Raw genomic sequence first — 23465 nt, 5'->3', positions numbered from 1 at the left:
TGTTTGAGCTCTTTTCCGAAAGGCAGGTCTGACCCAAAGCACCATGACCCTCACCATGGGTAGGGAAAGGAAGTAGGTTCTGAAACCTCACCATTCAGAGAGAGGATTCCAACATAATATTCTCTCTCAAAAGGTGAATCGTTTCATATTTTCTGATATGGTTTGCTGTGCTGTGTATCCAGTGTTAGGCTTCAAGACATCTGCTATGGTCTGTAGGGGATCTTCCGTGTAGGTACCAATAACATACGTAGAACCAGGAAAGCGTTTCTGCTGAGGGAGTACCAGCAGTTATGGGCTAAGCTAAAGACTGGGAACTGAATATCCAAAGATATTAGGCACGAAGGAGGGATAGGCATAAATGAAAAAAGAAGGGGGAGGTTTCGCATTCTTAATAATTAACGAGATCAATTCTTCAGTAAGAGAGAAGTTTAGATCGAAGGTTTAAGATCTAGAATCAGTTAGGGTGGAACGGAAAAACGGCAAAGGCTAGCAAACAGTTGGAAATTGTTTATAGATCACCAAATTGACGTGGTAATGTTTGGTATTGTGTAAATCAGAAAATTAGAGATGCATGTAATGTGGGTAGGGAAGGATATACTTGCCAATGAGGGAGTGCAATGGAGGTTCATCAGATTAATATGGGATGACAGGATTGTGTTAATAGGAGAGGTTGAGGAGACAAGGTCTATTTTCCCTGGAGTTTTGAAGAATGAGAGGCGACCTAGTTGAAACTTAACATTCTTGCAGTGTTGATGTAGATGTTGCTCCTGGCTGGTGAATCTATAACCACAGGGCATAATCTCACAATGAAAAGTAGGCTATTTAAGACTGTGATAAGGAGGAACTTTTTCACCCAGTGTGGTGAATCTTTGGAATACTCTACCCCAGCAGGCTGCAGAAGCTCTATCATTAATCGTGTTAAGGACAGAAATTGATAGATTTCTGAAGAGTAATGACATCAAGGGATAGATATGGAGACAGTGCAAAGAAGAAATATCTAAGTTGATGATCAACCCTTTCTAATTGAATGGCGGAGCAGGCTTGATGGGCTGAATGGCCTACTTCTATATACCAATGTTCCTACATGGTTGAAAGTTGACCAAGGCTGGGACGTAAATGTGGAAAGATCTTTGACATATCAGAATGACACATAGCTAGGAAATGACGTATTATTTTGTTTATTAAAGAAGGCATTAATCAGAGATGGTCGTAACATGAAAGAAAAAATGTAAAATACCTTTGGGTAGAGATAAGAAATAGTAACAATAAGAGGCACTTTGAGAGAGTAGTTTATAAGCTCCCTAACAGCTGATTCATGGTAAGACAGAGCATACAGGAAATAAAGAAGGCATGCAAAAATGTACTGCAATAATTACGTATGACTTTAATCTACATGTAAAATTTGGCGAATCAGAATGGCAAGATTGGTAAATACACAGCAAATGTATTACGAAGGTGAATGGAATGGTATTTGCTTATTGTAAGGGAATGGAACATGAAAGAAGAAAACGTTACTGCAGCTGTACATGGTGTTGGTGACACCACATCTGGAGTACTCTGTACAGTTTCTCTCTTTATTTGAAAAAAAAGAGAAGTACCATAATTAATATAACAGTCACAGTGCAGAGAAAGTAGACAAATCATTCCTGAGATATAGGCTATGAAGAAAGGTTCAACAGTTTGGCCTTTATTCATTGGACCTCAGAAGAGTTAGAGGGGAGTTTATTGAAAAATAAAAGATCATGAGGGCTCAAAATACCAGAAAGATGTTTCTTCTTGAAGGGAGAGACGAAAACTGGGGGTCATAGATTAAGAATAAGAGGTCTCCATTTTGAGACAGATGCAGAGCTTTTTTTCGTCTGAGCATTTTTAGTATGTGGAATTCTTTTCCCTAGAAAGTAGTGAGGAAGGTCGAGTCAGATAGATTGTTGATAGACAAGGGAGTCACAGGAGGCAGATGGGAAAATGGAGCTGAGACCACAACCGGATCAACCAAGATCTTATTAAATGATGCAACAGGCTTGAAAAGGTCAAATGCCCAATTCTTGTTCCTATATTTTTACATAGTGGATTTGTTCTAAAGTTAGTTGTGATAGCAGACATTTGTATCGGAGTGGGTTCCATCAATATAAAATTGGCAATCATTTCTCATTGTATCCCAGTTGATTTGGCAACAAATGTAATGTTGAGTGGATTAGAGCCAAAGATATTTATAGTTGTAAATCTCCTGCTAAACACTACAACACTGATGAGACACACTGGAATTTCAAACCAAATCAGAATTATTATCTATATCTCTTGATTTACAGTCTAATTAAATTTTCCCATTGAGACATTTGTAAGTGAGCTATTTATTACCCCGTTCTGCTCAAAATATTTTGAGCTCTAAAGACAGAAAATCTTTTACTTTTGAAACCAGTGGACTAGAAAGTGATGGTCCGCTTCAGACAAAGTGGCGGTCTGTCGTAATAAATGAGCGTAGATGACGTATGTTGATGTGTTCGTAAACTGAGGGTTCTACAGGAAGGAACAAATAGTACTTAGTATTGATTCTCCAATTAAAAACCTAAGAATGTAAACAAATGACAATGATCATACTTAAAAGTTTTAGTGCGCAGAATGTAGAAAAATATTGCTTTATAAACATTTTACACAAGTTACAGTATAGGAACAGGCCATTCAGCCCAAGTGATCAATGCAGTATTTATATGCTACACAATCATTTAGCTTCAAAAACAATGGCTACTGAGGAAACAGTCTAGATGATGTAGTGATCATTAGCTCACTGTCAACTACGTCCCATGCTTCTGATACTATTGATATAATATCAGAAAATAACCATTACCATACAAAACAGTTTCATACCTGCACAAGTAAAAAATAAGCTCGCAGATCATCTTTTGTCCGTGGTCTGGCAAAAAACAAAAATTCAACACTGATCAACAGAGGATGATTGGTACACATTTGCAATTACATGCACATTCTTCACCAATGACCATATCAACACGATATAACTACAGTAAATTTACAAGTAATAAAAGGAATCAGTATTAGCCCATATAGACAAACTGCAAATGTTCTTCCCTTTCTCTCCTGAAGGCATTGACTTTTGCTATAGTTCCATGGCAGCTTTCATCTCTCGAAATGCAAGTCAAATTTCCTCTCTCCTCTGAGAGGCTAGACGACAGGTATTGGCAGACTGAATGCCCTTGGGGAAATAGAAACTAATCCAGTCTTCATACACAAGCATTCTTACACACAGAAGTGCTATGTGGATGATCCATCTTGGCCTCTTCCAGTGGTCCCCAGCATTACAGATACCAGTCTTCAATCAATTCAATTCACTCCATGTGATATCAAGAAATGGTTGGAGACACTGCATACTGCAAAAGCTACAGGCCCTGGCAACATTCCAGGAATGGTACCGAAGGCTTGTGCTCCAGAACTTGCCATTCCCTTAGCTAAACTATTCCAGCACACAGTCACAACACTAGAATCTATCCAACAATGTGGCAAATTGTCCAGGTATGTCTTGTAAATAAAAAGGAGGACAAATCTAACCTGGTCAATTACCGCCACATCAGTCTACTCCCGATCGTCCATGGTGCTATCAAGCAGCACCTGCTCAGCAATAACCTTCTCAATGACGCCCAGTTTGGATGCTGTCAGGGCCACTCAGCTCCTGATTTCAAAGCAGCCTTGGTTGAAACATGGACAAAATAGCTGAATTTGGAAGGTGAGGCGAGAATGACAGCCCCTGACATCAAGACTGCATTCGACCAAATCGCATCAAGGAGCCCTAGTAAAACTGGAATCAGTGGACATCAGGGGGCAAACTCTCAGCTGGTTGAAGTCATATCTGGCACATAGGAAGATGATGGTTGTATAAGGTCAGTCATCTCGACTCCAGGACATCTCTGCAGGAGTTCCTCGGGGTAGTGTCCTATGCCCAACCATCTTCAGCTGCTTCATCAACGACCTTCCCTCCATCATAAGGTCAGAAGTGGGGATGTTTGCCAATGATTGTACAATGTTCAGCACCATTTACAATTCTTCAGATACTGAAGTAGTCCATGTTCAAATGCAACAAGATCTGCACAATATCCAGGCTTGGGCTGACAAGTGGCAAGTAACATTCACACCACATAAATGCCAGGCTAGAACCATCTAACCACTGCCCCTTGACATTCAATGGCATTACTGTCACCGAATCCCCCACTGCCAACATCCTGGGTGTTATAATTGACCAGGAACTCAACTGGACTCACCACATAAACATAGTAGCTACAAGAGGAGGTCAGAGGCTAGGAATACTGTGCTCAGTAACTTACCTCCTGACTCCCCAAAGCCTGTCCACCATCTACAAGGCACAAGTCAGGAGTGTGATGGAACACTCCCCAAATTGCCTGGAGGAGTGCAGCTCCAACAAGGAGCTTAACATCATCTAGGGCAAAAGCAGACTGCTTTATTGGTACTACATCCACAAGCATCCACTCTCTTCATCGCTGATGCTGAGTAGCGCAGTGTGTACTATCTACAAGATGCACTTCAGAAATTCAACAAAGATCCTCAGATAGCACCTTCCAAGTCGACTGCCACTTCCACCTAGAAGGACAAGGGCAGCAGAAAGATGTGAACACCACCACCAGGAGCTCCCTCCAAGCCACTCATCATCCTGACTTGGAACTACATCACCGTTCCTTCACTGTTGCTAGGTCAAAATCCTGGAATTCCCTCCCTAATAGTATTGTGGGTCAACCCACAGCAGGTGGACTGCAGCTATTCAAGAAAGAAGTTCACTACCACCTTCTCAACAGCAACTAGGGACGGTCAATAAATGCTGGCCAACCAGCAATGCTCACATTCCACAGATGAATAGAAAAAAGCACTTCTCGGCCAATGTTTGTGGATATTAAATGGAAGCAAGAAGCCCAGTTAATCTGCATCTCCCCACACTAAGAACTCTGAGGCCACCATAGCATTCCCACGGCAATTCCAGCTGAACCCGTTCATTCAAAATAGGATTAACAATTGAACATTTGATTTCAGTTTCCTCTAGAAATAAGAAAAGCTTCTAGAGACAGTAATGGTACCACCCCCCACCATCCCCCGACCCACAATAATGTAAACACACAAACTACCTTTGAAAACCCAGATGCCAGGGTTTCAGTTGCCTATAAGCAAAGTAGAGCCAGTGATATTTGTAGCTATCTCTACCTCAATCACTCTAGTAGTCAGACACAAAATTATGAAATGTGACTTTGAACATTTGCTTTTCTCTGTTCAGGTGTTGTTGAATTAATTGACCTTAAACTGAGACTTCTCTTGTATAGAAAGGAAAACCTTAGGTCCTAAAAGTAAACATAAAGTAACTATTATCTTACTAGACCATACGGCTACTGGGTCATTAAAGAGAGACGACTAGTGGTGGCTTAACCCGAGGGTCATCACGCCTCAGGTGAGGGGGGAGGTTCAGAAGGAGAATCCTTAATGATAACCTCAGCTGGTGCAGGAATGAACTCATGTTGACATCACGTTGCATCACAAACCAGCCATCCAGCCAACTGAGCTAACCAATGCCTTAGGTCCTGATAAAGTACACAGAGGTCGCTTTCATATCAGTCAGCAGACTGAAGCAGTAATGATATCAACTGTACTTCATTCAAAGAAGTTCATTTTGGTCACAGGAACAACACTATTAATGCCAAAGACAAAATTAGGGGAGACAAAGCCTCTCTCCCCAGCAGGTTCGGCCTCTCTGACAGTGCTGGCGACAGTACTTTAGGACAGTCTAAGCATTCTAGGAGCTCTGCCAACAAACGTAGCTTCCAGAGACAATGATGCTTTTAATGGATGTGGTTGGTAAAACTCCACAAAAGTCCCATTTCACAGCTACATTTACCTTTTATAATTTGTTATAAATTAGTATCTTTTTCATTTTTGCCAGGTAACGTACATTGGCAGAAGATGCAAAAATGCAAGGAATCAAATACGTTTAAGCAACTTTGGAATGAAAATAAATCTTTAAAACCACATCTCTATAATCAAACCTTTGGGAGCCTTTTAAGATTCAGTTTAACACATAAAAGTACAGCTATCATACTGTATAAAATTGTTTGTGGCAAACACAGAAAGGAGTCCAGCTGCTGAGCAGAGTCTATGGAATGTGTTCTGTAAATGTAACTGCACTACATTGGGCAGTCTGTAAATCCAACTCAGTTAATCCTCAAGATTTATCACTAACTAAATTCCACCCAGTAAATGTCATTTTAAACAGCTGCCAACTGTCTACGCTTCTGACCTTATTACGGCAAGGAGTTCCACTACAATGAATCACACAATTGCTTCAAATGTAGGCTTGGGAGCAGGATTCAAGATTGGGAGTGAGGTTGGTCTTTGGCACCACTAGAAATTCACTGCTTAAAGATACTTTAATGACATGACCTCATAAATAGCTCTGCTGATGTTTTTATTTCCTTGTCCAATCCTTTAAAGCAGCAGTGACCATGTTGTGAACCATCAGGTTCCTTTGGGATTAATATGCAACTCTTTGCCCATGCACTTGTGGGCCTCAGGTACAGATTGGCTGCAATATTTGACTCCGTAGCACCTGTCTTTTTCGTGGCATGGGTGCTGATTTCATTCTTAAAGGCCTCCATGCTGCACACATCTATGGCATGATGCACACTGGACACCATTTTGTGCAAGTCAGTAGCAAAAGTGTTGAGAGTGTATGTTGTAATTGCATTAAATGGGCAGATCATGTGGTCAGTCAGCATGTTACATCAGTTTGACAGCTGTATTGACAGTTTTCATTAAATAAAAATCAAAAGAACTGCGGATGTTGTAAATCAGAAAAAAAAAATAGAAATTGCTGAAAAAGCCCAGCAGCTTTGGCAGCATCTGTGAAGAGAAACCAGAGTTAACGTTTCGGGTCTGGTGACCCTTCTCAGAACTTGACAGTTTTCACCTCATCACTCCAGCTAATGGCCTCTCTTAACTAAGCAGAGCAGGACATGTATTGATCAGCAGGAACAGCACATTCCCATCAATGCTTTTTAAACCCAACTCAGGTGAACTGCTGATAAAATTCTACTGTCTCTGTCTGAGTTTGCTCAAGTTCTTGGCACTTTCCCCAGCTTCTTAAAGCAGATGATGTCAATCAAAACATAATGCATGCTGAAAGGCCTTGGTTCACAGAGAAGCTGCTCAGTCCACTTGCTCTCTGTCATGGGTACTGGTGGTTACCATTCTATTAAGGGCTTCAACACATGAACCGAGCAGAGGAGGACAAGCTGCTCGTAGACAGAGGAGAAGGAAGGCGAGAAACTCCCAGCAGCAGGCTATACCTATTAAGAACCTGCTCGAAGCATTAGTTTTACCTCAACCTATGCCAGGAACAGTGTGTATATTGTCATCTTCTCCACAGTTCTGAAGCAAAAGCATTACAAAATAGATAATCCAAAATCAACTTTGTCAAATAAAACTACACAATATTCAATACGAAAGCTAATTGATGGACCCATGGATTTCCTTACTGCCGGGTTCTGAAGGTGGCTTTGTCAGTCCTTGTGCTCCTATGTAATGCTATCCTACTGGCTACAGCATGGCTGGTGGAGGTTACTGACTTCTAATGGGGATATTGTAGACAGCCTCAAGCAGCTCTGGGCTAAGGAGGCCTTGAACTGAATCACTGCTATATGAATAGCAGCAGTCTGCGCTGGCTTTTTGATGGGTAATAGCAAAGACACTGACAGATTAGTAGTCGTGGGAGCATGAATGCTATAATTGGAAGGGTTAGCGGGTTGTACTTCACAAATTCGCCACTGCACATTGGAGTATTGCCTTGGCAATCCTAGTACTGCATCGGAGGACAGGTTGCCAAGCTACTGTGAGATCCTTAAACACCTTTTGAACATAGCTATCCACAGCCAACATGGCATTCACATGAGTCAACATGGCAGCAAACTATTTAGATAGTAACAAGCTGCACTCAGATAGCAACAAACAGAGTTTTCATGATCCTAGACTAAGGTTCCTCTGTGGTTGGCGTAACAACTCCACAGATGCCACTGTCCAGTCACCTAGTCCCCCTTTATATACATGTGGAGAGTCCTTGACACTGATCCAGGTCCCTCAGAGCCAGCTCTCAGAATGAGTAGGATGTCTGACACTTCTGTTTATATCTGTCAGCCACGGATCCCTGATTAGACCATATTAACAGCTCCAATCAGGGAACTTGTGTTCTATGAGATTCAGCTGGCTGACCTCGTTACAATCACTACAGTTGGATGACTTTGGGTGTACCGCAATAGAATTGAAATACTTGCCATCACATGCTGCATGACATCTGTTCATGTTCTTACAGAATTGGCCCTTCCATCCTGGGAAGAATGGACTCCAAGTTCTGCACAAAGTCCTGTGGTAAATGGAGGCCCCTCCAAGTTCCTTGACAGTAGCTTTCCGACAAGCCTCTCAATGCACGTAGTATTTTATTATGCATGCCAACAGCCTTTTTCTGTACACCATTCCAAAGTCCTCATCGGAGTTCTCTCCAAAAGAACTCACGTACAGCCTCATCTTCCAGGAAGCTGAAATCTAGGCTATCCTTTCCCTCATGTTGTGCATGGTGAATCACCATACTCAAATCCCACCTCTTAGCTATCTTATAAAGCATGAACAGCACTTTGTATCTGAAGACATGGCTATGGTGAGAGATTGAGTGATTAAGTTTCTTCATCACCAGTATCCTACACCTCTTGGAATTCACATATTTGTACACTGCTGGACCTGATAACAATATTTTGGTATCTGAAATGATACATGCACAAGGGCACATTTGGAATGAGGGAAGGTGGGGGGAAATAATAAAAGTTTCATATTTATAACACTGGCACTGTGTAAAAATCAGGAGACACTACAGGATGTGGAAGAAGTGCAAAGTGAAATGGTTGATCGGGTCAGAACATGCTCTCACTTTCCATGGTTTTTCTCCTTACTGCTAGCCATGGCCTCAGTCTCCTCCACTGATGCAACCACATTGGTTTCCACCTGCTTAGCTTAGACACCCTCTGGTTCTGGACTATCTTATCTTGCTGCAGAGGGGAAATGGGCTGGTCAAAGTGGCACAATGTATTTGGGTGATGTGCCTGTCATATTTGAATAGCCGGTAGCATGTGTAAGCTGGCAGATGTGGACGTGATGCTTGTAGCAGCACTAAATATATGAGGGTGAGGTGAAGCTATGAATGCTTAGTAGGAGTTATTTCTCATAAGGCTGGTCGGTGAGTGAAATGAGGTTGGTGAATGGAACTGTTTGAGAGGCTATTGGTAGATTTGTAAAAATATTGCATTTAATGAAGAAGTAACTTGAAGTCATTAAAAGTTTTCCTGTGCTACATCCGGTTTCTTGGAGTTACACTGCTGACAATATTGACAGTGACGATTATCTACACTGTCTTCTTAGTGCCCATCTGGAGGGCGTCCTTGCCTTTTGTAGGTGAAGACGTTCCCTTCTCCCTCCCAATTCTTGCACCAAGGCCTCCAGTGTTGCATCTGAACCTTCCAGAATCTTCTGCAGCCCCAGAATACACCAGGTGGTACTGGTTGGCTTTGAAGAGTACAGTCTATGTTTAGTAGTGCTTGGGCTTGCTAACGATACATACACGCTGCATGTCCCACAACAAACAGGCATGCGATAATCACATATCACAATCTCTGGGCCCATCTTCAGACTTTGTCCAATAACTCCCTCATTGGAGTTTTTAAACTGGCTGAGAAGCATCTGAAGAGCATGGTTTCAGCTAGTAAGGGCACAAACATTTACTCAGCTTCCTGCCACAGAAAAGATAAATAAACCATGGAAGGAAGAAATTTGTTCGTGGAGTGCTGCTTCTCTTAACGCATTCCATTTCCTGATACAGGCAGTGTGGTGGCCACTTCCTATGTGGTCCATGCAGCATTTTTAAATTATACATTGATGAAGCGAGCCAAGTGGGAAGTGCAGGTGTTTATATTAGTTTTGGCCACATGTCTGAAATTATTTTGGTGCAATTCCTTCTAAGCTTGGACAGCTGCATGGACTAAATGAGCCACGCAACCACACGATACTAAATCTTTACAGTTTTCACCAGTGTTCTATTCGTGTGGAAGTTGAATGTCTGCTGTTCATGACATTCACTACCCTTCAAATTGTTGTAAGAAATGACCACTGGATTTTAAAATTTAATTGCATCCCTTTTAAATATCTTGCCCACCTAATCCCTAAAGTACAGCTTGTCAAAATCTTGCAAATTCAAATTCCTCAGTTTTGGCCCATCGTTGGCCATGTCACCATCTTCAAAAATCAAACACTTTTCTTGAGCCTACAGAATTGCTTAAAATGATTATTTAAATATTGTTTGTTGAAAATTAACATGTATGACTGCAAACAATACCACTCATGTATAATAAGAAATATGCATAATTCATAAACACTTATGTAAATATATTTTACCATGTACACACCATTAATGATCTCCATGGAATAATAAACCATTGATTAACCAGGTTACTCACGTATTACAAGAGAAATCACATTAGGTAACAATCAACTCAATTAACATTCGTGTGTCCAGAAAACATTAATTTAGGGAGCCATTTATAACAATGCAACTGATAGCTTTGTAATCATCTGTCAAAATAGCGTTAGTTTTCCACATCCACTTATAAATAATAGAAAGCAATAATAGGCAGATTTATGACTAGGGCCATCGTTATGCTAAACAAAAAACAAAGAACTGTAGATGCTGGAAATCTGAACAAAAACAGAAATTGCTGGAGAAACTCAGCAGGTCTGGCACCATCTGTGGACAGAAAGCGGAGTAAACATTTCAGGTCCAGTGACCCTTCTTCAGAATTACATGAATCACTATGCTAATCCTGCCTCCTGCAACAGCATAAATGGATGGAAGGGTGCAATAAATGTCTGCGAACATTTCACACTACAGGCAAGATCAGAAAAGTGACCTTATGGTACCAGTCTCCATCAAATGCTACGCCTACCCATGTTCTGCCCCAATGCTATCCTCTTAGACCCAGGAATTTTGTAGCTCATAACCTTAATGTATGTTATGCTTCTGCAATATGTCCAAAACCCCAAAGATGATAGCTTACTTGATATCATGTTCAGAAAACATTTAATAAGTAGTAATAGTGGACATAAATATCTTTCAGGGGTATTTAGGGACTTTTTTCCCCCTCTTATTCCTTTGGCTTGGTATTTCTACTCCCGGGTAATTGTCAAGTGGTATTCTCTTCTCCCACTGAAAACAATGAAAAAACAGAGGAACACCTAAAATGGATGTTTTCTGCCCTTGCACAGCCTGCTGTAATCAAATCACTGCGAACACGATCAGTAATAATCTTGTTTTTCTTTTCTAATAAAGAAGAATCAGAAAGAAATCTACAGACTGAATATCAAACAATTGTTAGCTTTATTTGGAAAAATACATCAGTCTTACCCTTTCCATTCCTTCAGTAGACTATTAATAATACCTTTCAGAACTGTTTTTTGGATGTCTTGAGGCTGAAATTAGCAATAGCACCAGATTGTTACATATCTTCACTCTATTTTAATTGTAAGAAAAATAGAACGTGTCATTTTCGTTGCGAATTTAATGAATGAAATGTAATGTGCCAGTATTCACTGTAAACAACGTTTAGCAAATGAAGATATTGCTCAAACTTTATAAAGCACTACCAGGTCTCCCATGGTGTCACGCATGATAGGTTGTATGTACACCATATCAGGAGGGGAACACTATATTTTACAAAATGATTATTCCACTGAGTTATATGTGTGTAATTTCGAACATCACCTGAACTAACTGCTTACTCTAAGTGGAGTCCTTTTTCCATTATTTAAGGGCATGTAATACATTTGGAAATGTTTTACAACCTTTTTATTTTACAGTAAGTTGATATTATGCAATATTAGAAATATTTATTAATTAATTCAAACTTGTAATTTACTCTTTACAGATTTGTATCACAGTAAGCACATATACAAAAGCAGATATTTCTCTGCCCAGAGAGTAAGGTGTCCCAGCAATATAATTCATTACTTTAAGCAGACACCAGCAGTGTACATGTTACGGCATAAAAATACAGTGATGGCATTGTAAATGTGGTATTCTCTGAAGGTTTAGAATCTCCAGAGTGTGGAAGCAGGCTATTCAACCCATCAAGTCCACACATACTCTCTGAAGCGTATCCTACCCAGACACACCGCCATACCACATCCCTGTAACCCTGCATTTCCCATAGCTAACCTATACATCCCCAAACAAAATGGGCAATTTAGCAAGGCCAATCCACCTAACCTGCACATCTTTGGACTGTGGGAGGAAACTGTAGCACTCAGTGAAAACCCATGCAGTCATGGGGAGAACATGCAAATTCCACACAGACAGTCACCCAAGGCTGGAATTGAACCTCGGTCCCTGGCACTGTGAGGCAGTAATGCTAGCTGCTGAGCCACTGAGCCGCCATTTCATAAGTGCCTTTCCCTGAAAGATGTTTGACTTATTAAAACAAAGGTTTTAAACTTTTAAATTTGACAAAAATGATTTTAAAAAAGTACTCACTGTGTTCAGTAAGATGTCATAGACACTGTTTGTTAATTTAACATTAATGCCTGGATCATCTATTGTGTTGAAAGGTGCACTAGCACTTCGCTATGAATTAATGAAAGATAAAACATGACTTAGCTAAAACAAAACAAAAGCATTAACACAGCAAAAGATAAAACTACATTTCAGAGTGTCCCTACAGTGTGGAAGCAGACCATTCGGCCCATCAAGTCTACACCGACCCTCCGAACAGCCTCCCACCCAGACCCTTCCTCTACCCTATCCTATCCCTGCATTTCCCACACTAGACCCTACTGGCAATTTAGCATGGCCAATCCACCTAACTTGCACATCTTTCTACTGTAGGAGGAAACCCATGCAGACATGAGGAGAACGTACAAACTCCACACAGACAGACAGTCACCCGGGCTGGAATTGAACCCGGTTCCCTGGCGATGTGAGGCAGCAGTACTAGACACTGAGCTGCCCCAACGAAATTTGTTTGGCTTTATATGGCAAAAAATAAATGCCATTCTGAAAAAAGGAGTGAATATAACTTCATTTATTAATTTATTTTAAACATAATAAATTAAAACCAAACAAACTCTCTAAAAGGGTGTTACAAAATGTACTTTCTCAATGCTATAAACTTGTCTCAATGCAGAAGTAAAACAGTGCCAAACAGATATAACCATAAACCTTTCACACCAGTCACACTTGCATCAAAACATTTGCAACAAACCTGGTCTTTTGTCTTAAGTATAATTTCTGTTTGGAGAGGTCACCAAATAGATCTTATTAAAACCCAGAACAACAAACTTTACAGAAAAGCTTTAAAGGAGCTTTAAACAAAAGGCTCCTTCTCTCAAACCCCTTTAAATGCTCAATCAAATAAATGGCTTTTGTAGCTAGGACACGACTGTGGTGGGGAGAGTAGCTACCTGGGCAGGAAGGTAGAATCTCTGAGCCTGCTTGCAGTACTGCACCCTGCCCCAGCCTGCCCCTGGGGTTCACCTCCTTGCCATTGAATTGACCCCCAATATCTCTGGGAACCTGGAGGCTGATTGAAAATTGAGGATCATCTGCCACCCGAAAGGAATTGGCCCTACAAATCTCACTTCTGTAAAAGTTGACATGAGGGAGGAAGAGTAGGGGGTTTACAATGGGAGCCCACAGGGCTGCTTTCAGCTTCCCTCCACCTCTGGTATTGGTGTCAATGGAGGCTGATGATCCAGCCCTTGTGTTTGAAGGGAACAGGATGGATGAAATAATCCTGGAAGTTATTATTAAATAACGCCAAATGCGTGATATTAAATCTTGTCGAACTCAGGACAAAGTAAAGAGTACTGGAAGTAAGGAAGTTGAAACTTTTTAAATGCTATATGACGAATAAGCTTGCAATGAATCTTGATTTTAACACTGGATGCTGGAAGAAGAAACAACCCAGAAATGAGCAGCAAAAACAAAGGAAAATTGTGATTCAGTGGTGCTGCGATCCCTACCTCAAGCTAACAACTAAGAAGAAGGACACAATCTTGCATCAACCCCTTGAGGGATTTCAATTTAAGATCATATTGTTGGATTCAGAATGATATCTGCTTTTAGACTGACATGCGTGCAATACAGAGGGTTGAGTAGAAACTTCATATGTACATACATGTACATGAAATACATGTAGGCAAATGTATAAATTGTTAATAGTAAAAGTAATGGTCAAAGAGGTAGGCAATTATCAAATATGTTATATATTTAATTTTCACTTCTAATGAAAATCAAGTTCTGTAGTGAGGATATTCAAAGTGGAGGTCGGCAATGTTCAAAACAAATGTGTACCCACAACGGAAAAGGGTGAACCTCCCAAATCCAGACACCCAGATGTCAAAAGTAGGATGAGACAATAAAAGAAATGCATGTTAGGTAACAAGAATTCAATATTGCAGATAGACTGGAGGAATATTGGAAATCCAAGGAGAAATTAAAATAGGAAACTGGGAATGCAAAGGCAGGCATGGACAAATGTTGGTAAGTGAAATTCAGCAAAACCGAAAAGATATTTTATAAATACAGAGATCACAAGGAGAGTATCCCACAGAGATGGATGGGAATGGGTACTGAACAGTAAGATGTGGGGTGGCTTGCAGCAGCATACGCTCCAGATGCTGGGTTCTTCGACTGAGCATCAGATCACTGAGTTTTATGGGAATAATACATAGTCATTACTCTGAAATGTGTCTCATTTAAAATAGATGCCCAACGATTAGAAAAGGTTGATTATCTTTTCCGTGTGTTTAGAATAAATCAATAAATAACAGCTAGCCTGGAATTATTACTGAAGCAAAAATACAACAACATGTTGTCTATTTACCTTGAAAGCTGCATTAATTTGCTGGAAAGAATCAAATGTTGTTGAATAAAAGTCATGTATAATTGTCCAATCTCCTGAAATCTTGGCGTTTTCTACATCTTCTCTGAAATTAAAAAAGAATCTTGGCCATTACATTTGTTAATCAAACCAACAAGGTTTAGTTTAATTAAAAAGCCATATTATTGTATGATGAATGGTGCTCTAGCCCTCAATTGTGGTCTATCCTGGTTCAGAATCGAATCATATGAAAATAGGTTTCTTTTGACTCCCAGGTACAGATGAACCTTGTTACACACAGATTGACTGAGTAGAAGCAATATTTAGCATAGTTTATGACTTCTAAATAACAAACTTACCTATTTTGTAAGATCTTTATGGCTCTTCCAATTATTCCAACTCAATGCAGAAAATCCTAGTTCTGGGAATTTCACATTATTTTTTCTTGTCTTGATAATATAGATAACATAGGTAGGGCTTTCCATTCCCTTAAACAGTGTGAGAAGTGGTGAGAACGTTGGGAAGATACAGTGAAAAGGGAAAAATCAGATTCCTGACATCAAGAAAACACATCTGATTTTCCCCTTAGGATTTAACCGGCGAGTTCTGAATCTCACTAATGAGCAGTAACCATGTTACATCAGTGTATTTGCATCTCATTATTAGCTAAACTCACCTCAGTTCTATGCAGTTCAAATTCAGCTCTCCTAGCTTGAGGAACTGGATGGTGGAAAATTCCCAACATGAAAGTCAGAACAGTTACCAGGTGGTAGCAGCTCATAGTTTTCTGAGGGCCCAGAGAAGCAAACAGTCTTCACAAAATTGTTGCTACACACTCCATGTCCATTGTCCTCCTCCATCCTTTGTCCATGCTGGTTGGCACCACCAAACCACAAGCCTCACTATGTTATCACTGCTGCTTTTGGACTAACTCTCATAGCACATCAACCCTTACAGAACTTCACTTTGAAGTTCAGAGACATTCATGACTTGCATGGTCACTTTAGGCACAGGGTCACACATGCATGTCATGGTTGTTAGCTTAATTTCTTAGTGCTAACTTTGCGGCTGTGACCCTTTGTGGCTTGCATTGCCTTTCAGCACATTGGATGTTCATTGCTAACGTATAGGATGTCCGATGCCTGTGACATTATTTGCTTTATAGCATGAGGGAGAGACAGGCAGTTTGTAACCAATTGGAGCACTGAACAACCAAGTGGTGAACATATTCCTGTGTGGCAGTGGAGGAGGAGGAGGGTCTTCTTACTGTTAAACGCAGCTCTACAATTTGAGAGAGTAAATTAACTGGGGCACAGAAGATGGAAACGGAATCAGTCCAATTAAAGTCAGGTTAAATGCTGTCTGACATCACATTCTGCCTATTCTGCAAACTCAAAGCAGAGTGCTCCCAGAGTCTGTACTATCTTCACCAAAATGGCATGAGGCACAAACTACAATAAGGTGTACAGGATATGTGGTGGACACCATTTTGACCCAAAACAATATCTGCCCCATTGAAAAGCTCTGTTTCTGGATTTACCAGCCTTCAAATCAGATATAATGGAGGGCTAAATTTTGTTGCTGCAATGAAAGGCCAAATGATGGATTAGAAAGTCAGGAGAGATCTCACCTCAGCTGTTTTGGGAGACCTATGGCGAGATTTTATGACAGTCAGGCAACAGATTAGTTGCTTTCGGGACTTCCAGCCCCTTTCAAGGATTTCCACCTGACACCAGGAGCTGTCAAACAATTATAGCATCAGAGGTCTCATCAGCACCACTTGGAGCACTGGACACTACTGTAAAAATTATCCTCTCAACCAGCTGGCCAGGGTCTGGGGCCAGTCAAGCAGTACTTGGTAAACAGGGAGGGGAGGAGGAAGATGTCACAGGGCCACAAGTGCTGCCAGAGGTGTCCTCCATGGACCACACGGTGCCAGAGTAGAAGGATCCCCACCACCTCCCCTGAAGCCACAGGGAGACCATCAGAGTCCACAGGCAGTCACTCCATGAAAGAAAGCCCTACACATTGCTAGCAAAATGGGAAGTGGCCTTTAAGTAGCCACTTCAGTGGATTAATTAACCTCTGGGTGGGAGGGCTACCATCTACCTTAATAAAATGGCTTGATGGTAGATGACAATGGGCAGGCCACCTGACTGCCTTTGCTATTTTACAAGCCTTTCTACCTGCCAGTTCACCCAAAGAGAGGATTGGTAAAATCCATTCTTCAGTGTGCATCGAATTGTTATGTAAGACATGCATTGCTTAAATCTGTAGCAGCTGATAGTGTACAGAACACTTCGCTTGATTAATTATGTGGAAGATTACTAACTGGGACTTCTCTGGCTTCAGGAGGCATTTAATGTTTGCATGTCCAAAATGGGGCAAATGTTTTCTTCCTGTTCATATTGAACAGCAAAATCCTATAATTGATGCTGAAAGTGGGGCAAAATCTGTACTATATCGACCATTAAGTTATGTGATACAGGTAGTGCAGTAGTTATGTTGTTAGACTAGTATTTTTAAAGCCTGGGCCAATATTAGAATTAAGTTAAAATCAACTTAAACATCTCAGTGTGAATTCAAAGGCCACTGTCACAAATGAAATTCAAAGTCTGGCAGCGATTATGACCATTAAAAATCATAAAAATCTAGCTGGTTCACTACTGTCCTTCAGCAATAATTACTGGCTTTCCTTACCTGTTGATTCTACACATCACTCCAATTCCACACCAACACGGTCGAGTTTTAATTGCTCTCCTCTGGCCTTGCAATGAATAGGAAAGGTTTAGGAGGGATATGGCCAAACACAGGCAAATGGCACTAATTCATTTTAGGATACCTAGTCGGCATGGGAGACTTGAACTGAAGGGTCTGTTACCAAGCTCTATGACTCTATGCAGGCCATTTATTTTCAACAAACAAACACGTCCAGTAGTTTAAGAACTTAATGTCAACTCTGTGGTTGGACAGTAAATGCAATCATTACCAAAACTAGCATGCCAAGTCAAATAACTCCACAGAGGCCGGTATCCGCCATCAAGTCACCCTTTACTTACACGTGCAGAATATTTGTCACTGATCCCAGCTCCTCAGAGTGAATAGAACATCCGAAACACCTGTTTATATCTGTCAGCCAAGGCTTCCCGATTGGAACAGGTTAATAGCCCCAAACAGGGAACTCATATTCTATGAGGTCACCAGCTGAACTCGTTACAATCACTACACCGAGAATAATTTAAAAAACGTTCAGAAGATTTTCCATTCTAGTTGTCAATGTTTAGAACATATTGGGGATCTCTCAAGTGACTTGAATGTACCAGCTGCTCAAAAAATGGTGAAATAAACAGTTCTACAAAGGCTCATAAGCACAATACCAACAATGTTACTTAGGACAAGGAACATGCAGTGACCTGATCAATGATTGTTTTGTAGATTTCCTGGAAAAAAGTTGTGTCTGCAATCTAACTTGAGTAATCAGTTTCATTTTCAAATAAAATGTTTTTTGCTTAAACTCATATTTACTGTTTTTGATATTATTGTGAACTCAATATAAAGTAACTTATTAGCATTTTTAAGCACCTAAAAACTCAATACAAAAGCATACTAATGGTCAAACCTCTTTAACTCAGTCAGTTCTATGTACTTACAGAAATTCCTCCACAGTTTTGGTCCGAAGAGGAACTGCAGGTTCAGGAGGGATGGGCGCTTTCATTTCAGGAGGCAAAATTTCTATTGAGATGCGTTGTTTTTGACGTACAACTGGATTAATGGGTGGCAGGTCTCGCACTGTAAGGATAGAAGTAATGTTATGTCACAACTACTCTGCCATATAATAATTGGTCTTAAATATTTTATAATGTACCTAAATTCTCCTACACTTCTTACTACAGAAAACAATGACATGATTTGGGCTTAAAGGATCTTTTTGTCTAATAATTCAACATTCACTGAACATGTTACTTGAAACAATTCATTACCTGTTTTTAAATCCAGAATGAGGCGACATTTCTTAATTTGATACAGTGTGGAGCTGGAGGAACACAGGAGGTCAGGACTCCTGATGAAGGGTGTAAATCCGAAACGTCGACTTTCCTGCTCCGCTGATGCTGCCTAACCTGCTGCGTTCCTCCAGTTCCACACTTTATTGACTCTGACTCCAGTGTCTGCAGTTCTTGCTGTCTCCAACATTTCTTAATTTCTTTTCCTTTATTATTTTCCTATTTCTGTAATTTCTCCCAGGTCATGTGCTATACAAGTTTTAGGGTTGACACACAGTCTGATCCCAGTCATTGTTCAACACTACTATCATCAGTTACTTGGAAATTTCACAAAAGCAACTCGAGGTTTATTTTTTCTTCTTTCATGGCAACTGTCTGAACTCAGTGCAGAATCCTTTCAATGCTGACGATTGTGATGAGGATATCAACTGGTTACTTCTACATCCCTTCACTCCATATCTTAATGAATTGGAACCTCTGATTGCTCAACGGCCATGATTATCAACATTCTACATAGGTAAAACTTTCAAGTCCATTCTAACATTTGTAATTCTGAGATCATTATTGATATTAACTTTTAGATAAATGCAAAATGTTGCATTTTGGTGGGTCAAACCAGGGCAGGACTTACACAGTCAATGGTAGGGCCCTGGGGAGCGTTATAGAACAAAGAGATCCAGGAGTACAGGTTCATAGCTCCTCAAAATTGGAGTCACAGGTAGACAGGGTGAAGGCAGCTTTCGACGTGCTTGCTTTCATTGATCAGAGCACTGAGTATAGAAGTTGGGGGTGTCTTGTTACAGCTGTCAAGACATTGGTGAGGCTACATTTGGAGCACTATGTGTGGTTCAAGTTGCCATACTATAGAAAGGATATTAAACTAGAAAAAGAGTGCAGAAAAGATTTACTCGGACGCTACCTGGACTGGGAGGTTTGAGTCATAAGGAGAGGTTAGATAGGCTGGGACATTTTTCCCCTGGATAGTAGGAGATTGAGGGGTGACCTTATAGAGGTCTATAAAATCATGAGGCATAGATAAGGTAGATAGCCAACAGCTTTTCCCCATGGTAGGGAAGTCTAAAACTAGAGGGCATAGTTTTAAGGTGAGAGAGGAGAGATACAAAAGGGTCCAGAGGTGCAATTTTTCACACTGCGGGGGGCGGTGAATATCTGGAATGGGCTGCCAGAAGTAGTTTTTTTTATTCCAAACGAGCAAACCCCTAGCAGGGCAAATGTTCTGAGGAAGGGTCACTGGACCTGAAACGTTAACTCTGTTTTCTCCTTCACAGATGCTGCCAGACCTGCTGAGCTTTTCCAGCAACTTTGTTTTTGTTCCTGATTTACAGCATGCTCAGTTCTTTTGGTTTTTGTTCAAATACAAGCTCATTTTTACTAAAAAATGTTGATATACAGGAACTGAATCAGAAACAGTTAAAGTCAATGCAAAATGCAGCAGGCTTGTAGTCAAACTGTGAGATTTGAAACAACCTGAAATTTGACCGAAAATAGAAAAGGTATTAAAGATTCACCATTAAGAACTAGTACACTAATACAATCCAGTACAAAGTGATATCTATTACATGTAAATTTCCTGAAGTAGATTGTAGATGAAGGAAGGAAACAGTTTAAAGAAATGGTAATTGTTAAAGGGACAAGAATGAGTCTGCCTTGAAGTTAGTTTGTCAATCAGCTAACACTGTGAAAGATTTTCTGATGAACTCACCAAACAGCATCATTCTGTGATCACGTTTTGGAGAGATAAACTACATAGGAATAATCAAATAAATGAATTTTACATATCCTTTCACACTGCTTGTGTGTTTCAGTACCACTAAGGTGCTCACACACAAGGGTGCACAAAAATTGCTAAAGGTGCACATGTATGCATTAGAGGGCCATTCTCTCATCATCTGCAAACCTGGGATACTCAAGACCTCGTATTAAACATTTTTAAATTGTTTGGACTGTTGTTACCTTGTATAATAAACTGTTTTTAAAAATCAATAAATGGTGACAAAGACTCTGAACTTAATCACCACCAAGACTTCAATTGAGTAGCATCGAGTTCATTAAATAGCTGCAGGAAATTAAACCAATTTTTTGTACTTTATGCTTCACATTTATAATGGTTCCCTCCATGCCTACCATCTCTCTCTTCCAAACCCGCCCAACACTTCTGGACTTTTTCCTGTTGATACATGTACTTTCTGCTTAATTACTTTATTACTTAATTCTCAATGATAATGAAGGAAGTGCATCATGTGATATGGCTTTAGCCCTTAATAGTCGGAAATATTTGATACTTTGGCACATCATCACATATAAAATTGATCTGTGACAGTTTACAAATTGGTAAAAATAAAGAGATTTAGATTATTTTTTTAAAAATTTAAGAATCCATAAAAGTATACAACGTCAGATTTGGTACTGATAGAAATTTAAATTTTGCAACAAATATATTATGCAAAGAAATGCATAAAAATCTTTGACGGTGATGATTCACCTGATAAAGGAAAACTGGATATTTTGATGACTAACACTGTCTATTTTGTTCTTAGTAAATAAAGTTCAGGCATTTGAGGAAAAAAGGAACCAAAATTTTGAAGTCGGAGTATCCTGTAAAATCATGATAATACAAAAACAATGTTTAATATAAACCATGTGTGAAATTTGGAACATTTTAAATATATTTAATCACTTTGTTTGCAAGCAAAGTATCTTTGGTTCATATACTTTTATATGTGAATTGAAAACAATCTAATTATTATTTTAAAATACAACTTAGGTTTACAAATGATTAAACTCCGTCACCTCAATTTTGCAGCATATTCTTGAAATATTACAATCATATGTTGCTTGGCAAAATGTAATTATAACAAGGATCAATATGTTCACTGGAGCTGGCTTTTAACATGTTCTGAAATTCTTGTTGCTGTGGTAACAGTCATGGAGTCTCTGTAGCTCAGTTGCTAAGGACAGCTTTGGAACCAAATTCTTTTCTAAATTTATTTATAAAGTGACACATGGGGTCCATGGAAAGAAAGTAAGTGTAGTATGAAATTAACAATGACATTAATCTCTTGGAAAAGCCTATGTTACTTGGCAACCAAACAAATATATTCAAAATATATTTGCTTGAAATAAAATGTGTCAAGGAAATAATTCAAGCTTGTGAATGATGAAAACAGGCATTAACTTAAATCTTTTTATTGCCATTTGTAAGCAACACTGCACATTCTATGAATTTACATAGAAGTGTAATTCAATTATAGGCTTTAAAAATCTACATGTGTTTCTGCAGCGTCATCCATAAATACTGAAAGGCTTGTTTCAGTAATCTAAACCTGACTAAGATCTCCTTTAACATCCACATTTCCATAAAAGCTGGCAGAACGTTAGATTAAACTGGACCTGAGCATCTTATGCATAATCACACTTTTGAACTTGCAACAATACAGAAATGAGCTGACAGAAGATGCCGCTCACGTGGAATACTTATACAATGTAGTAATATGTACACAACACAAACATTTCCCCCAAAAAAGGATATTTGTTCTATAACATGAAACAACTTTACCTTCAATCGTTTGCAATCATAAAAAGTGAAGCATCAGGATGGTATATAGTAGCACAGAACACATAAGATCTGAAGAATGATTAAAAGCTAGCTGACAGCTGAAAGCAAGTAATCTGCATTTTATCTGCATTTATCTTTGAAATATAACTGAAGATGCTAAAAATAACCAAAACCAACCAGATTGATGGGAATATTTTTGTTGCAAACAGTTTTGTGCGTGTGCGCGCCTGTGCGTGTTATATTCCCAGTTTGTTAATAACTTAGCTGATTTGTAAAAAAGTTGCGTTTAAAATCAGCATATTACATTGCTAATGCACAAATAAAACTTTGTCTCTCTTCTGAGAACTGTCATTCTGCTTGTACTACTTAAATTTTGTTCTTCCTATCTTTCACTCTTATCTCAAACCTTCCCTTCTGGAGGTCTCTCTTCACGTCTTTTGTCCAACTCACTAATATCCTTATCCAAGAGATTCCTTTTCTCTTCTTTTGAGCTTGTTTTACATTCTTTACATCAGGTGTTGGGAACCTTCGGCCCAAGACCAAATCCAGCCTAGTGGCCCCTCAGCCAAGATCCTGGAGCAAATGACCATGGCAAAGTGAAGACAGCAGCACAGCACATCATAGCAGAGCAGCCAGGAAGTCCTAAGAACCATCGCCAGCAAAACAGCTGTACAGGGGAACAGCCGGAGGGCGTAGGGAACACCAGAGGAGAACCACCAGCAGAGATTTTTATTGGAAGGTCTATTGCAGAATGAATACAAAACTGGCTGCTCCAAACCAAAAACAGGAAAAATGGGTGCGGTGTGTCCTGTTTTAATGAAAAAAGGCAAGGATTGGGAACCTTTTTTCTATTGTTAACTAGTAACACTTGTGTGATCCTTGATCGGTTTCATCCACAAAGAAATAGTGGTTTTA

At 39.8% G+C, this 23465-nt stretch overlaps 1 protein-coding gene across 2 annotated transcripts in view; it reads right to left on the bottom strand.

Annotated features, from left to right (window-relative positions):
- hectd2 (HECT domain containing 2) overlaps positions 1–23465 on the bottom strand; it is a 105979-nt gene that overhangs the window by 51032 nt on the left and 31482 nt on the right. For both annotated transcript variants that reach the window (XR_007264320.1, XM_048609237.1), the window contains exons 3-8: positions 18623–18761; positions 14976–15078; positions 12626–12715; positions 11501–11565; positions 2866–2911; positions 2408–2517 (exon numbers count right to left, since the gene is read on the bottom strand). Coding sequence is in view for 1 of the 2 variants with exons in the window: in XM_048609237.1 (XP_048465194.1) it covers positions 2408–2517; positions 2866–2911; positions 11501–11565; positions 12626–12715; positions 14976–15078; positions 18623–18761 (553 nt within the window). In the remaining variant the exon portion in view is untranslated. The remainder of the gene's footprint in view (positions 1–2407; positions 2518–2865; positions 2912–11500; positions 11566–12625; positions 12716–14975; positions 15079–18622; positions 18762–23465) is intronic.

Source organism: Rhincodon typus, chromosome 20 (genome assembly GCF_021869965.1).
Source record: "Rhincodon typus isolate 14 chromosome 20, sRhiTyp1.1, whole genome shotgun sequence".
Taxonomy (NCBI): domain Eukaryota; kingdom Metazoa; phylum Chordata; class Chondrichthyes; order Orectolobiformes; family Rhincodontidae; genus Rhincodon; species Rhincodon typus.
Note: the sequence above shows the minus strand (reverse complement) of the source record. Positions and strands in the feature narration are given on the sequence as shown.